The sequence below is a fragment of the Lathamus discolor genome, chromosome Z (genome assembly GCF_037157495.1).
Source record: "Lathamus discolor isolate bLatDis1 chromosome Z, bLatDis1.hap1, whole genome shotgun sequence".
Classification (NCBI taxonomy): Eukaryota; Metazoa; Chordata; class Aves; order Psittaciformes; family Psittacidae; genus Lathamus; species Lathamus discolor.
Genome location: NC_088909.1, coordinates 110,421,647 through 110,437,756, shown reverse-complemented (window position 1 = coordinate 110,437,756; position 16,110 = coordinate 110,421,647). Strand labels below are relative to the sequence as shown.

The 16,110-nt window shown below is 45.5% G+C and overlaps 1 protein-coding gene across 3 annotated transcripts in view; it reads right to left on the bottom strand.

Annotated features, from left to right (window-relative positions):
* LOC136005677 (spindle and kinetochore-associated protein 1-like) overlaps positions 1-16,110 on the bottom strand; it is a 36,005-nt gene that overhangs the window by 16,838 nt on the left and 3,057 nt on the right. For all 3 annotated transcript variants that reach the window (XM_065663374.1, XM_065663376.1, XM_065663375.1), the window contains exons 4-9: positions 15,503-15,591; positions 14,176-14,310; positions 11,285-11,419; positions 8,912-9,043; positions 4,592-4,726; positions 2,625-2,756 (exon numbers count right to left, since the gene is read on the bottom strand). In XM_065663374.1, the coding sequence (XP_065519446.1) occupies positions 2,625-2,756; positions 4,592-4,726; positions 8,912-9,043; positions 11,285-11,419; positions 14,176-14,310; positions 15,503-15,591 (758 nt within the window). The remainder of the gene's footprint in view (positions 1-2,624; positions 2,757-4,591; positions 4,727-8,911; positions 9,044-11,284; positions 11,420-14,175; positions 14,311-15,502; positions 15,592-16,110) is intronic.

Below are 16,110 nucleotides of genomic sequence, written 5' to 3'. Positions count from 1 at the left end.
GGTCTTGTGAGAGAAAGGTGCACGATGGGCAGGGTTGCACCCAGTGCTCCCTGGTGGAGGTCCTCCTGCAGCAGGGGCTGAGCTGCGGGGTGCTATTAAGAGGCTGCAAGATGTCAGGGTAGCTAAGAGGAAGCAGGGCTGCTTGCTCCAGCCCCAAACTGTGCAGGGGCCTCAAGCTCATGAAGGAAAGAAGGAGGCCATTACTCCGGTAAGCTGGGAATTAGTGACAAAAAAAACAAAAAACAAACCACAAACCAAAAATCGCACAACAAAAGAAGGAGGAAAAGGACAATTAAAGCCAAGGGGCTTCCTCCTAAATCTGTTGTCCCTACGCAGAACCCCTTTGCTGTCCTGCAGGAGGCTAATGAGGAAACGCGCTTGCACCAGAAATAGTCGGCTGACGCACAGGTAAAGATCTCTGCTGGCACTGCCAAGAAAAAGCGGCAGGTCGTAGTAGTAGGGAACTCTACTTTGAAAGGGACAGAAGCACTCGTCTGTTGGCCTGACCCTGATCCCAGGCGAGGTGTGTTGCCTACCAGGGGCATGGATCAGGGATGTTACAGAGAGGCTGCCTGCTCTAGTAAGTCCCAAGGACTATTACCCGCTCCTGGTGATCCATGTGGGTGCTAGGGATATAGACAGTAGTAGACTGGGGACCATAAGGAAAGACTACAGAGCCCTGGGAGAGGTGGTTAGGGTCTCTGGAGCTCAGATAGTCTTTTTGTCAATTCTCCAGGACACAGGGGAGGACCAAGAAAAAGCTGGGAGGATTGCCCAGGTTAATAAATGGTTAAAAGGGTGGTGTCATAGTCAAGGGTTTGGGTGTCTTAACATGGGACTGAAGCTTGTAGGCCAGGTCTACTGTGGGCTGGTGGAGCTGGTCTGGTGATAAAGAGGGGGAAGAGCAGTTTTGGTAGGAGGCTTGCCAGACTGGTCAAGGAGGCTTTAAACTAGATGTGTTGGGGGAGGTGGGCATCATTACATCCCAACACACCCAGTCAGTTGCCAACACCTAGAATAAATGCTCAGAGTAATGTAGATATATTCCAGGCGCTCTAGCCAATGAGCCGGCTTCATTTGGAGCTCGGCTCAGATGCCTCCATACAAATGCCCGTAGCATGGGGAACAAACAAGAGGAATTAGAGATGTGTGCACGTCTACAGGAGTATGATATAACAGGCATCACAGAAACATGGTGGGATGGCTCCTATGACTGGAGTGTTGGAATGGAAGGTTACAGGCTCTTTAGAAAAGACAGGCCTGGCAGGGAGGGGGAGTTGCCCTTTATGTTAGGGATAGGCTGGAGAGTCTGGAACTCTGTCTGGGGACAGATGAGCAGTTTACAGAGAGTTTGCGGGTCAGTTTGTGGGTTTGCGGGAACAAATTTCCTCTTTATATCCAATCTCAACTTCCCCTGTTGAAGTTTTAACCCATTATCTCTTGTCCTGTCACTGCAGTCCCTGATGAAGAGTCCCTCCCCAGAATCCCTATAGGCCCCCTTCAGATACTGGAAGGCTGCTATGAGGTCCCCACGCAGCCTTCTCTTCTCCAGGCTGAACAGCCCCAACTTCCTCAGCCTGTCTTCATACGGGAGGGGCTCCAGCCCCTGATCATCCTCGTGGCCTCCTCTGGACTTGTTCCAGCAGTTCCATGTCCTTTTGACCACAAACTCTCTGTAAACTGCTTGATCCTCCACTGCACAACAAAGAGAAGGTCAAGTGACAATACCAGAGACACTGGCATACAGTGCCCAGAGAAGCTGTGGCTACCCCATCCCTGGCAGTGTCCAAAGCCAGGCTGGACAGGGCTTGGAGCATCCTGCTCTAGTGGAAGGTGTCCCTACCTGTGCCAAGGGGGCAGAACTTGGCAAGCTTTAACATCCCTTCCAGCCTAAACTGGTCTGGGATTTTTGGATAACAATTTAGCATCAGGCATCAAGAGAACTCCCTCTTTTGGGCAGAAATATTTGTCCGTGTCCAAAAAATGCCATTTAAGAAAAGTTATTACTACATGACAGCCTACAGGCAAGAACATCTGTTTATCTGGTCCTGAGGGCAGGGGACAAGAAACACACAGCTTTCCATTCCAGAAATCTGGGATCTTTCAGTGGGTGGTCTTGGTTGCTTTTAACAAGTCTGATTTAATGCCTGTCCCCGAGCAGATTGGTAAGTCCAGACTTGAAGCTGTCAGAAACCAACTGTTAGGTTGAATAAAACCAGCATTTATTATTAGTTTTCCTTTTAAGCAAAACCTTACCTTTCCTGTTTCATTTACACTTCTATGTAAAACACAAGGAAAACACATCTATACACACAGTAGCTAAGATATTTCATAAACTCAAAGTGACTTTAGAGAATGAGAGGTTTGGGGTTTAAGTGATGGTTTCTGATCTTCCCAGCATACACATCAGAAAGGAACATAAGCACCTCCATTACTTTCTTTTCCAGGTTTTACAGTGTTGCACATAAGCTATCTGGAGCTCATATCATGATGTTCCACACTGTGGAACATCTACAACTTCAAAGCAGCACTGTCAATCTCAGAGCTGCAAGAGCTCACTCACCCAGACCTGCCCTTGCCACCAGACTGGCACAACAGCGGTAAGAAAAGCCACGCATACTTACGGAGGAACTTCTTGAGCATCTGTTTCGACAACAAGCATATCACTAGGAAATGCTGGGTTTTCAGACATCTTCAAGGGATTTTTTTCTCTCACAAGCGGCTTCACATCTTTTTTTTGGTTTACCAAAAACTTACTGTAAAATGAATAAATATTAAGTGTATAAATAGCAGATAAATATAAAGAAAATACGATTACAGTATCAAGTCTGCTCACTCACAGGCCTAAATTCCGACCAATCTGTCTGAAGGAAGACAATTCACAATCTCTTCTGAAAAAAGAGGAAATAACAAAGCGCACACCACAAGGCAGAGAGCCCTTCTGAAAACCAGTTACACTAATTCAAATTTAAACATCTGAAAAACAAGATGAGGCACGGAACAAAATTGATCCTGGCACCCCTGAGCTAGCACTAGCGGCAGGGAACATCAGCCAAGAGTTCCCTCAGGGAAGGGTGTGGATTTCTGGTGGTTTGGAAGGAGGATACGAAATGGGATAAACACAAGGACCAAGAGATGCGAGTTCACATCTTAAAACTTCATTCCTCCCATGCACTCCAGTCTTACGCTATCCTCCTCGCCACAACAAACACACCTTTCCTAGAGGATTCCCTGCTCATCTATACCATCTATGACCCACAGGTACTTCGGGGCTGTGGGTTCCCACCCACTACCTCGACTCTATACAGCTGCAATGAGATAGTACATTTACACAGTTGGCTGCTAACCTCAACCACGAAAAGAAACAACTGAAGCATGTTTCAAAACCTTGCTGTTGTGTAATGATAAACTGCTCTCTAAATAAACACCTGGAATACAAAGGGCTTAAGACATACTCAACTCGCTTTTTACTTCAGTGAGATTCCTCTGCTAAATGAGAACATCAGAACCAAGAATATGAGAGAAAAACAGCTAAAGACATGAACTGCCCCATTCCTCTCTGTGTGCATTCTCAGTCTTCCTCAGATTTGAAGGCCTGCATCTCCATGCTCAAGTGCTTTGCTTTCTCCATCACTTACAGAACGTATTCTAAGGGCAATCAGTGCTTGCCTCCCCATGCAGTTTGGGACATACAGGAACAGAAATGGAGAAAGTCAATGCAGGAACGTTTGAGGAAGACGACTGAAGACCTATTTACAGCAATACAGATGGATCCTGACCAAGTATGCTCTGCCTAGCATTTGCCTGAGCAGGGGGTTGGATCAGGGTGAGCTTTAAGGTCCCTTCCAACCTGAACCAGTTTGTGATTTTAGGATAACAATTTAGCTTCAGGCATCAAGAGAACTCCCTCAGTTTGGCAGAAATACTTCTCCTTGTCCAAAAAAGGCCATTTAAGAAAAGTTATTCCTACATGACAGACCGCAGGCCAGAACACCTATGAGTCAGGTCCTGATGGTAGGGGAAAATACCCACAGCTTTCCATTCCAGAAATCTAGGATCTTTCAGTGGCTGGTCTTGATTGCTTTTAACAAGTCTGATTTAATGCCTGTCCCAGAGTAGGCTGTTAAGTCAAGACCTGAAGCTGTCAGAAACCAACTGGTAGGTTGAATAAAACCAGCATTTATTATTAGTTTTCTTTTTAGGCTTAACCGTATGTTTCCTCTTATGACATGATGGCTCATTTTTTTTAATTCCTCTTCTCAAAGCACAAGGAGAACCCATCTACGCATGCAGTAGCTATGACATTTCATAAACTCAAAGTGACTTCAGAGAATGAGAGGTTTGGGGTTTAAGTGATGGTTTCTCATCTTCCCAGCATACACATTAGAAAGGAACATAAGCACCTCCATTACTTTCATTTCCAGGTTTTACAGTGTTGCACATAAGCTATCTGGAGCTCACATCATGATGTTCCACCCCGTGGAACATCTACAACTTTAAAGCAGCTCAGATCTGCAAGAGCTCACTCACCCAGACCTGCCCTTACCACCAGACTGGCACGACAGTGGTAAGAAAAGCCACGCATACTTACGGTGGAACTTCTTGAACATCTTCTGTTTCGACTTTGACTGTATCCCTTGGAAATCCTGGGTTTGCTGATGCCTTCGTGTGTTGTTTTTCCGTCTCCCGTGGCCTGGTGTCATGGCCCGAGTTTTGCAAAAACTCTCTGTAAAATGAATGAATATTAAGTGTATAAATAGCAAGTACGTATAAGGAGACATCACAGGTCCATAGGTACATCATGTATAAGGTACATCACAGTATCAAGTCTGCTCACTCACAGGACTAAAGTTCTGACCCATCTGTCTGAAGGAAGACAATTCACAATCTCTTCTGAATGAAGAGGAAATAACAAAGCGCACCTACTCCATTGTAAGCTGTGTTCTTCAGCTGACTTCGGGATAGCTCTTCATTTCTTGGCTAGAGAGGCTGATAGCCGGTGAATTAGAAGCACTCCAAACACAGCACAGCGCAGTTCACAATTCAACGTACCATTACATTTCACACAGAACATGAGGCCTCGCTTTTCATCAGATGAACCACAGCACAGAGCTGCAGCCTAACAGGCAGATCTCAAACACTTCACAGCTCTTTGAAACAATTCCAAACCTTGGGAAGCCTGACTCGCCCATTAAGGTTATCAAGCAAAGGAATCCAACACCATGCAGCAGGCTAGGGCTGTTTACATATGAATTTCTGTTGCTTAGGCAAGCTCCCAAATGCTGAGGAATGTCCTGCTTTGAGTGATTATTAGAAAATTATTTTCATATTTCTTCAAAGCCCTCACCTTAGAGCCTCAAACACCAACTTACTTGCCAGTCGCACACCCAGCTGCTCTCCTACTCACTGGTAAGAGAACAGCAAAGGGGATGCATTTAGCCTAATCCATCTGATCAAAGGACATAGCTGGGATGAGATGTGCAACACAAATAACTTAAAGCAGTACCAATCCCATCTGCCACAAAAAGCTGATCCTTTACTTCAATCTAACCTTCCCACGAGAAGAAATATTTGAAAGGGCTCTACACTCACTGAAGGGCACACTAGTGCCCCATCTGTTGACACCAGGGCTGAGATTTCATGTGTTGCTCAAGGCAACACCCCCAAACCAAGTGTCCTGCACTAGCAGCAGGGAACATCTGCCAAGGGTTCCCTCAGGGAAGGGTGTGGATTTCTGGTGGTTTGGAGGACGATATGAAATGGGATAAACACAAGGACCAAGAGATGCGTGTTCACATCTTAAAACTTCATTCCTCCCATACACTCCAGTTTTATGCTATCCTCTTCACCACAACAAACACACCTTTCCTAGAGGATTCCCTGCTCATCTATACCATCAATTGCTGAGATGAGCAGCTTCACAGAGGATGCCTTCAACACCGGAGCAGGGGAGAGATCAGTGTCCAGGAGCCTCAAATCAGAGCGGCCAGAGCTACCAAGGGAGCCTCAAGTCCTTGACATGAACTGACACGAGCAGGTACTCACGTGGGGCGGAGTCAGGAGGAGCGGCACCAGCACTGAGTGGTTAAAAACCTGCCCCAGGGAGCGCGGCGACCAGGGCGGGTCGGGGCAGGCAACCAGGATGTTGAGCACCCATCATATGACCAGGGTCTGCTCTGGGAGCTCTGCTCTGGCTGGCCTTGCAGTGGCCAGCGTGGGCACCCAGACAGAGCAGATGACAGGGGAGGCTGCAGTGCAGAGCTCGGAGTGTAGAGAGTGCCTGCGCTGGTCTTGTGAGAGAAAGGTGCACGATGGGCAGGGTTGCACCCAGTGCTCCCTGGTGGAGGTCCTCCTGCAGCAGGGGCTGAGCTGCGGGGTGCTATTAAGAGGCTGCAAGATGTCAGGGTAGCTAAGAGGAAGCAGGGCTGCTTGCTCCAGCCCCAAACTGTGCAGGGGCCTCAAGCTCATGAAGGAAAGAAGGAGGCCATTACTCCGGTAAGCTGGGAATTAGTGACAAAAAAAACAAAAAACAAACCACAAACCAAAAATCGCACAACAAAAGAAGGAGGAAAAGGACAATTAAAGCCAAGGGGCTTCCTCCTAAATCTGTTGTCCCTACGCAGAACCCCTTTGCTGTCCTGCAGGAGGCTAATGAGGAAACGCGCTTGCACCAGAAATAGTCGGCTGACGCACAGGTAAAGATCTCTGCTGGCACTGCCAAGAAAAAGCGGCAGGTCGTAGTAGTAGGGAACTCTACTTTGAAAGGGACAGAAGCACTCGTCTGTTGGCCTGACCCTGATCCCAGGCGAGGTGTGTTGCCTACCAGGGGCATGGATCAGGGATGTTACAGAGAGGCTGCCTGCTCTAGTATGTCCCAAGGACTATTACCCGCTCCTGGTGATCCATGTGGGTGCTAGGGATATAGACAGTAGTAGACTGGGGACCATAAGGAAAGACTACAGAGCCCTGGGAGAGGTGGTTAGGGTCTCTGGAGCTCAGATAGTCTTTTTGTCAATTCTCCAGGACACAGGGGAGGACCAAGAAAAAGCTGGGAGGATTGCCCAGGTTAATAAATGGTTAAAAGGGTGGTGTCATAGTCAAGGGTTTGGGTGTCTTAACATGGGACTGAAGCTTGTAGGCCAGGTCTACTGTGGGCTGGTGGAGCTGGTCTGGTGATAAAGAGGGGGAAGAGCAGTTTTGGTAGGAGGCTTGCCAGACTGGTCAAGGAGGCTTTAAACTAGATGTGTTGGGGGAGGTGGGCATCATTACATCCCAACACACCCAGTCAGTTGCCAACACCTAGAATAAATGCTCAGAGTAATGTAGATATATTCCAGGCGCTCTAGCCAATGAGCCGGCTTCATTTGGAGCTCGGCTCAGATGCCTCCATACAAATGCCCGTAGCATGGGGAACAAACAAGAGGAATTAGAGATGTGTGCACGTCTACAGGAGTATGATATAACAGGCATCACAGAAACATGGTGGGATGGCTCCTATGACTGGAGTGTTGGAATGGAAGGTTACAGGCTCTTTAGAAAAGACAGGCCTGGCAGGGAGGGGGAGTTGCCCTTTATGTTAGGGATAGGCTGGAGAGTCTGGAACTCTGTCTGGGGACAGATGAGCAGTTTACAGAGAGTTTGCGGGTCAGTTTGTGGGTTTGCGGGAACAAATTTCCTCTTTATATCCAATCTCAACTTCCCCTGTTGAAGTTTTAACCCATTATCTCTTGTCCTGTCACTGCAGTCCCTGATGAAGAGTCCCTCCCCAGAATCCCTATAGGCCCCCTTCAGATACTGGAAGGCTGCTATGAGGTCCCCACGCAGCCTTCTCTTCTCCAGGCTGAACAGCCCCAACTTCCTCAGCCTGTCTTCATACGGGAGGGGCTCCAGCCCCTGATCATCCTCGTGGCCTCCTCTGGACTTGTTCCAGCAGTTCCATGTCCTTTTGACCACAAACTCTCTGTAAACTGCTTGATCCTCCACTGCACAACAAAGAGAAGGTCAAGTGACAATACCAGAGACACTGGCATACAGTGCCCAGAGAAGCTGTGGCTACCCCATCCCTGGCAGTGTCCAAAGCCAGGCTGGACAGGGCTTGGAGCATCCTGCTCTAGTGGAAGGTGTCCCTACCTGTGCCAAGGGGGCAGAACTTGGCAAGCTTTAACATCCCTTCCAGCCTAAACTGGTCTGGGATTTTTGGATAACAATTTAGCATCAGGCATCAAGAGAACTCCCTCTTTTGGGCAGAAATATTTGTCCGTGTCCAAAAAATGCCATTTAAGAAAAGTTATTACTACATGACAGCCTACAGGCAAGAACATCTGTTTATCTGGTCCTGAGGGCAGGGGACAAGAAACACACAGCTTTCCATTCCAGAAATCTGGGATCTTTCAGTGGGTGGTCTTGGTTGCTTTTAACAAGTCTGATTTAATGCCTGTCCCCGAGCAGATTGGTAAGTCCAGACTTGAAGCTGTCAGAAACCAACTGTTAGGTTGAATAAAACCAGCATTTATTATTAGTTTTCCTTTTAAGCAAAACCTTACCTTTCCTGTTTCATTTACACTTCTATGTAAAACACAAGGAAAACACATCTATACACACAGTAGCTAAGATATTTCATAAACTCAAAGTGACTTTAGAGAATGAGAGGTTTGGGGTTTAAGTGATGGTTTCTGATCTTCCCAGCATACACATCAGAAAGGAACATAAGCACCTCCATTACTTTCTTTTCCAGGTTTTACAGTGTTGCACATAAGCTATCTGGAGCTCATATCATGATGTTCCACACTGTGGAACATCTACAACTTCAAAGCAGCACTGTCAATCTCAGAGCTGCAAGAGCTCACTCACCCAGACCTGCCCTTGCCACCAGACTGGCACAACAGCGGTAAGAAAAGCCACGCATACTTACGGAGGAACTTCTTGAGCATCTGTTTCGACAACAAGCATATCACTAGGAAATGCTGGGTTTTCAGACATCTTCAAGGGATTTTTTTCTCTCACAAGCGGCTTCACATCTTTTTTTTGGTTTACCAAAAACTTACTGTAAAATGAATAAATATTAAGTGTATAAATAGCAGATAAATATAAAGAAAATACGATTACAGTATCAAGTCTGCTCACTCACAGGCCTAAATTCCGACCAATCTGTCTGAAGGAAGACAATTCACAATCTCTTCTGAAAAAAGAGGAAATAACAAAGCGCACACCACAAGGCAGAGAGCCCTTCTGAAAACCAGTTACACTAATTCAAATTTAAACATCTGAAAAACAAGATGAGGCACGGAACAAAATTGATCCTGGCACCCCTGAGCTAGCACTAGCGGCAGGGAACATCAGCCAAGAGTTCCCTCAGGGAAGGGTGTGGATTTCTGGTGGTTTGGAAGGAGGATACGAAATGGGATAAACACAAGGACCAAGAGATGCGAGTTCACATCTTAAAACTTCATTCCTCCCATGCACTCCAGTCTTACGCTATCCTCCTCGCCACAACAAACACACCTTTCCTAGAGGATTCCCTGCTCATCTATACCATCTATGACCCACAGGTACTTCGGGGCTGTGGGTTCCCACCCACTACCTCGACTCTATACAGCTGCAATGAGATAGTACATTTACACAGTTGGCTGCTAACCTCAACCACGAAAAGAAACAACTGAAGCATGTTTCAAAACCTTGCTGTTGTGTAATGATAAACTGCTCTCTAAATAAACACCTGGAATACAAAGGGCTTAAGACATACTCAACTCGCTTTTTACTTCAGTGAGATTCCTCTGCTAAATGAGAACATCAGAACCAAGAATATGAGAGAAAAACAGCTAAAGACATGAACTGCCCCATTCCTCTCTGTGTGCATTCTCAGTCTTCCTCAGATTTGAAGGCCTGCATCTCCATGCTCAAGTGCTTTGCTTTCTCCATCACTTACAGAACGTATTCTAAGGGCAATCAGTGCTTGCCTCCCCATGCAGTTTGGGACATACAGGAACAGAAATGGAGAAAGTCAATGCAGGAACGTTTGAGGAAGACGACTGAAGACCTATTTACAGCAATACAGATGGATCCTGACCAAGTATGCTCTGCCTAGCATTTGCCTGAGCAGGGGGTTGGATCAGGGTGAGCTTTAAGGTCCCTTCCAACCTGAACCAGTTTGTGATTTTAGGATAACAATTTAGCTTCAGGCATCAAGAGAACTCCCTCAGTTTGGCAGAAATACTTCTCCTTGTCCAAAAAAGGCCATTTAAGAAAAGTTATTCCTACATGACAGACCGCAGGCCAGAACACCTATGAGTCAGGTCCTGATGGTAGGGGAAAATACCCACAGCTTTCCATTCCAGAAATCTGGGATCTTTCAGTGGCTGGTCTTGATTGCTTTTAACAAGTCTGATTTAATGCCTGTCCCAGAGTAGGCTGTTAAGTCAAGACCTGAAGCTGTCAGAAACCAACTGGTAGGTTGAATAAAACCAGCATTTATTATTAGTTTTCTTTTTAGGCTTAACCGTATGTTTCCTCTTATGACATGATGGCTCATTTTTTTTAATTCCTCTTCTCAAAGCACAAGGAGAACCCATCTACGCATGCAGTAGCTATGACATTTCATAAACTCAAAGTGACTTCAGAGATGAGAGGTTTGGGGTTTAAGTGATGATTTCTCATCTTCCCAGCATACACATTAGAAAGGAACATAAGCACCTGTGGGAATCGCCGGGAGACGAGCTTATCAGATGATGACCGACAAGTCTCATTTATTGCTAAGCAGATGGACACTTATATACTTTGCATACAGAGATCATTAGCTCATAGCTTTTACATGTTACAAGATCATTGGCTCGTGATGCGGTAATAGAGTACATCAGAACAGGGTAAAAAATAGAACCGAGAATAAGGAGTCTAGTAGTAGTAAGATAAACATTAAACAATTTGAAGGTCACAAAATTAATTATCGTTCTGCTTCTGCCGCAGACTATCTCCAGGGCGCATTCTTCTTGCTCCCTCGCACTTCTTCATCTGAAATCTACTCCAGCTGCAGTACATCACTATGACCTTTATCTTTTAACCATTCAGCAACATAGCAACTCTCCACAAGCACCTCCATTACTTTCATTTCCAGGTTTTACAGTGTTGCACATAAGCTATCTGGAGCTCACATCATGATGCTCCACCCTGTGGAACATCTACAACTTTAAAGCAGCTCTGTCAGTCTCAGATCTGCAAGAGCTCACTCACCCAGACCTGCCCTTGACACCAGACTGGCACAACAGCGGTAAGAAAAGCCGCACATACTTACGGCGGAACTTCTTGAACATCTGTTTCGATTGACAATGTATCCCTTTGAAATCCTGGGTTTCCACAAGCTTCTTCTGTGGGTGGTTTTTCTGTCTCCACTGGCCTGATGTTAAGGTCCCGGGTTTGCAAAACCTCACTGTAAAATGAATGAATATTAAGTGTATAAATAGCAGGTACGTATAAGGAGACATCACAGGTCTATAGGTACATCATGTATAAGGTACATCACAGTACCAAGTCTGCTCACTCACAGGCCTAAAGTTCCAACCCATCTGTCTGAAGGAAGACAATTCACAACCTCTTCAGAAAGAAGAAGAAATAACAAAGCGCACCTACTCCATTGTAAGCGGTGTTCTACAGCTGACTTCGGGATAGCTCTTCATTTCTCGGCTAGAGAGGCTGATAGCCGGTGAATTAGAAGCACTCCAAACACAGCACAGCGCAGTTCACAATTCAACGTACCATTACATTTCACACAGAACATGAGGCCTCGCTTTTCATCAGATGAACCACAGCACAGAGCTGCAGCCTAACAGGCAGATCTCAAACACTTCACAGCTCTTTGAAACAATTCCAAACCTTGGGAAGCCTGACTCGCCCATTAAGGTTATCAAGCAAAGGAATCCAACACCATGCAGCAGGCTAGGGCTGTTTACATATGAATTTCTGTTGCTTAGGCAAGCTCCCAAAAGCTGAGGAATGTCCTGCTTTGAGTGATTATTAGAGAATTATTTTCATAAAATTACTTTTCCTCAAAGCCCTCACCTTAGAGCCTCAAACACCAACTTACTTGCCAGTCGCACACCCAGCTGCTCTCCTACTCACTGGTAAGAGAACAGCAAAGGGGATGCATTTAGCCTAATCCACCTGAATACAAGGACATTACAGGGCTGAGACGCCCAACACAAGTAACTTAAAGGAGTACCATGCTGATCTACCACAAATAACTGATCCTGTATTTCTATCTACACTTCCCACATGAAGAGATCTTTGTTTGGAAGGGCCCTACACTCACTGAAGGGCACACTAGTGCCCCATCTGTTGACACCAGGGCTGAGATTTCATGTGTTGCTCAACGCAACACCCCCAAACCCAGTGTCCTTCTTCCTGGGGAAGACGACTGCAGCGTAGGGGACAGCCAGTGACACCTGCTGGACTCCCAAGCTGTCTGGTCTGCAACTCAGGGACAGGGGAATGCTCTGCTCCCTGCCACACCACAAGGCAGAGAGCCCTTCTGAAAACCAGTTACACTAATTCAGATTTAAACATCTGAAAAACAAGATGAGGCACTGAACAAAATTGATCCTGGCACCCCTGAGCTAGCACTAGCGGCAGGGAACATCTGCCAAGGGTTCCCTCAGGGAAGGGTGTGGATTTCTGGTGGTTTGGAAGGAGGATACGAAATTGGATAAACACAAGGACCAAGAGATGCAAGTTCACATCTTAAAACTTCATTCCTCCCATGCACTCCAGTCTTACGCTATCCTCCTCGCCACAACAAACACACCTTTCCTAGAGGATTCCCTGCTCATCTATACCATCTATGACCCACAGGTACTTCGGGGCTGTGGGTTCCCACCCACTACCTCGACTCTATACAGCTGCAATGAGATAGTACATTTACACAGTTGGCTGCTAACCTCAACCACGAAAAGAAACAACTGAAGCATGTTTCAAAACCTTGCTGCTGTGTAATGATAATCTGCTCTCTAAATAAACACCTGGAATACAAAGAGCTTAAGACATACTCAACTCGCTTTTTACTTCAGTGAGATTCCTCTGCTAAATGAGAACATCAGAACCAAGAATATGAGAGAAAAACAGCTAAAGACATGAACTGCCCCATTCCTCTCTGTGTGCATTCTCAGTCTTCCTCAGATTTGAAGGCCTGCATCTCCATGCTCAAGTGCTTTGCTTTCTCCATCACTTACAGAACGTATTCTAAGGGCAATCAGTGCTTGCCTCCCCACGCAGATTGGGACATACAGGAACAGAAATGGAGAAAGTCAACGCAGGAATGTTTGAGGAAGACGACTGAAGACCTATTTACAGCAATACAGATGGATCCTGACCAAGTATGCTCTGTCTAGCATTTGCCTGAGCAGGGGGTTGGATCAGGGTGAGCGTTAAGGTCCCTTCCAACCTGAACCAGTTTGTGATTTTAGGATAACAATTTAGCTTCAGGCATCAAGAGAACTCCCTCAGTTTGGCAGAAATACTTCTCCTTGTCCAAAAAAGGCCATTTAAGAAAAGTTATTCCTACATGACAGACCGCAGGCCAGAACACCTATGAGTCAGGTCCTGATGGTAGGGGAAAATACCCACAGCTTTCCATTCCAGAAATCTGGGATCTTTCAGTGGCTGGTCTTGATTGCTTTTAACAAGTCTGATTTAATGCCTGTCCCAGAGTAGGTTGTTAAGTCAAGACCTGAAGCTGTCAGAAACCAACTGGTAGGTTGAATAAAACCGGCATTTATTATTAGTTTTCTTTTTAGGCTTAACCGTATGTTTCCTCTTATGACATGATGGCTCATTTTTTTAATTCCTCTTCTCAAAGCACAAGGAGAACCCATCTACGCATGCAGTAGCTATGACATTTCATAAACTCAAAGTGACTTCAGAGATGAGAGGTTTGGGGTTTAAGTGATGATTTCTCATCTTCCCAGCATACACATCAGAAAGGAACATAAGCACCTCCATTACTTTCATTTCCAGGTTTTACAGTGTTGCACATAAGCTATCTGGAGCTCACATCATGATGCTCCACCCTGTGGAACATCTACAACTTTAAAGCAGCTCTGTCAGTCTCAGATCTGCAAGAGCTCACTCACCCAGACCTGCCCTTGACACTAGACTGGCACAACAGTGCTAAGAAAAGCCACGCATACTTACGGCGGAACTTCTTGAACATCTGTTTCGATTGACAATGTATCCCTTTGAAATCCTGGGTTTCCACAAGTTTCTTCTGTGGGTTGTTTTTCTGTCTCCGCTGGCCTGATGTTAAGGTCCCGGGTTTGCAAAAACTCACTGTAAAATGAATGAATATTAAGTGTATAAATAGCAGGTACGCATAAGGAGACATCACAGGTCTATAGGTACATCATGTATAAGGTACATCACAGTACCAAGTCTGCTCACTCACAGGCCTAAAGTTCCGACCCATCTGTCTGAAGGAAGACAATTCACAACCTCTTCGGAAAGAAGAAGAAATAACAAAGCGCACCTACTCCATTGTAAGCGGTGTTCTACAGCTGACTTCGGGATAGGTCTTCATTTCTCGGCTAGAGAGGCTGATAGCCGGTGAATTAGAAGCACTCCAAACACAGCACAGCGCAGTTCACAATTCAACGTACCATTACATTTCACACAGAACATGAGGCCTCGCTTTTCATCAGATGAACCACAGCACAGAGCTGCAGCCTAACAGGCAGATCTCAAACACTTCACAGCTCTTTGAAACAATTCTAAACCTTGGGAAGCCTGACTCGCCCATTAAGGTTATCAAGCAAAGGAATCCAACACCATGCAGCAGGCTAGGGTTGTTTACATATGAATTTCTGTTGCTTAGGCAAGCTCCCAAAAGCTGAGGAATGTCCTGCTTCGAGTGATTATTAGAAAATCACTTTCATAAAATTACTTTTCCTCAAAGCCCTCACCTTAGAGCCTCAAACACCAACTTACTTGCCAGTCGCACACCCAGCTGCTCTCCTACTCACTGGTAAGAGAACAGCAAAGGGGATGCATTTAGCCTAATCCACCTGAATACAAGGACATTACAGGGCTGAGACGCCCAACACAAGTAACTTAAAGGAGTACCATGCTGATCTACCACAAATAACTGATCCTGTATTTCTATCTACACTTCCCACATGAAGCGATCTTTGTTTGAAAGGGCCCTACACTCACTGAAGGGCACACTAGTGCCCCATCTGTTGACACCAGGGCTGAGATTTCATGTGTTGCTCAACGCAACACCCCCAAACCCAGTGTCCTTCTTGCTAGTGAAGATGACCTGTGTTTTTCAGATTTTACCCAAGGGGTTTTTTAGGGTTCTAGCAGAAGCTTTAAAGCGAATAGTCAAGAGCAAACTCTGGAATCAATACATGTAACAACCTCAAGTCTCAAATGTTCACAGTCAATATACAGGAAAACAAGTACCATTCTGCAGCTGGACAATGCCACGAGCAGCCCAAGCCCTCCATACTTATGTACCACATACCAGGTGCTCCATGCACAATGACCATGAGGACGCACTTCCAGATAGGTGTGTGCTTCATTCTTTTTCTTCTCCACAGTGTCCTGGAGCTCCTACAATTAATTTAAAACTTTATCAGAAATCTTGAATTATTAATGTCAAGCACATAAAATTAGTTTACTATTAGGGTATTGCTGAAGTAATTTTTAACTTGGTAACAGGTGTTCTTTCCTCTCCCCTCATCATCTCACTTCTTCACCCTGCACTTTACCAAAAGCAACTAGTAAAGCTTAGAAAAACAAATCTAATTATGTCTGTCCTTGCCCTCAAAGTGGCAAATAACTGTGAGCAGGCAAGAAAAATCTTTACTAATATACCTCAGTAAGTCTGGGCAGGGGAATGGTGAGGGCAATGAATGATCACATAGTACAGGAAACTCATCTACATTCCCCAAACAACACTTTCACAAAGACTTAACACATGAAAGCACTGCATACACTTACGAGAACACCACAAAGAATTAAATAGTTTTCGTAGCTACAGCAAGGATGCAAAAATAGAACTGCTGTTTAGCTCATGTATCTCTTAGGATCAAGATGTGCTTTCAATCTATAAAGCTTGATAAATAAAAT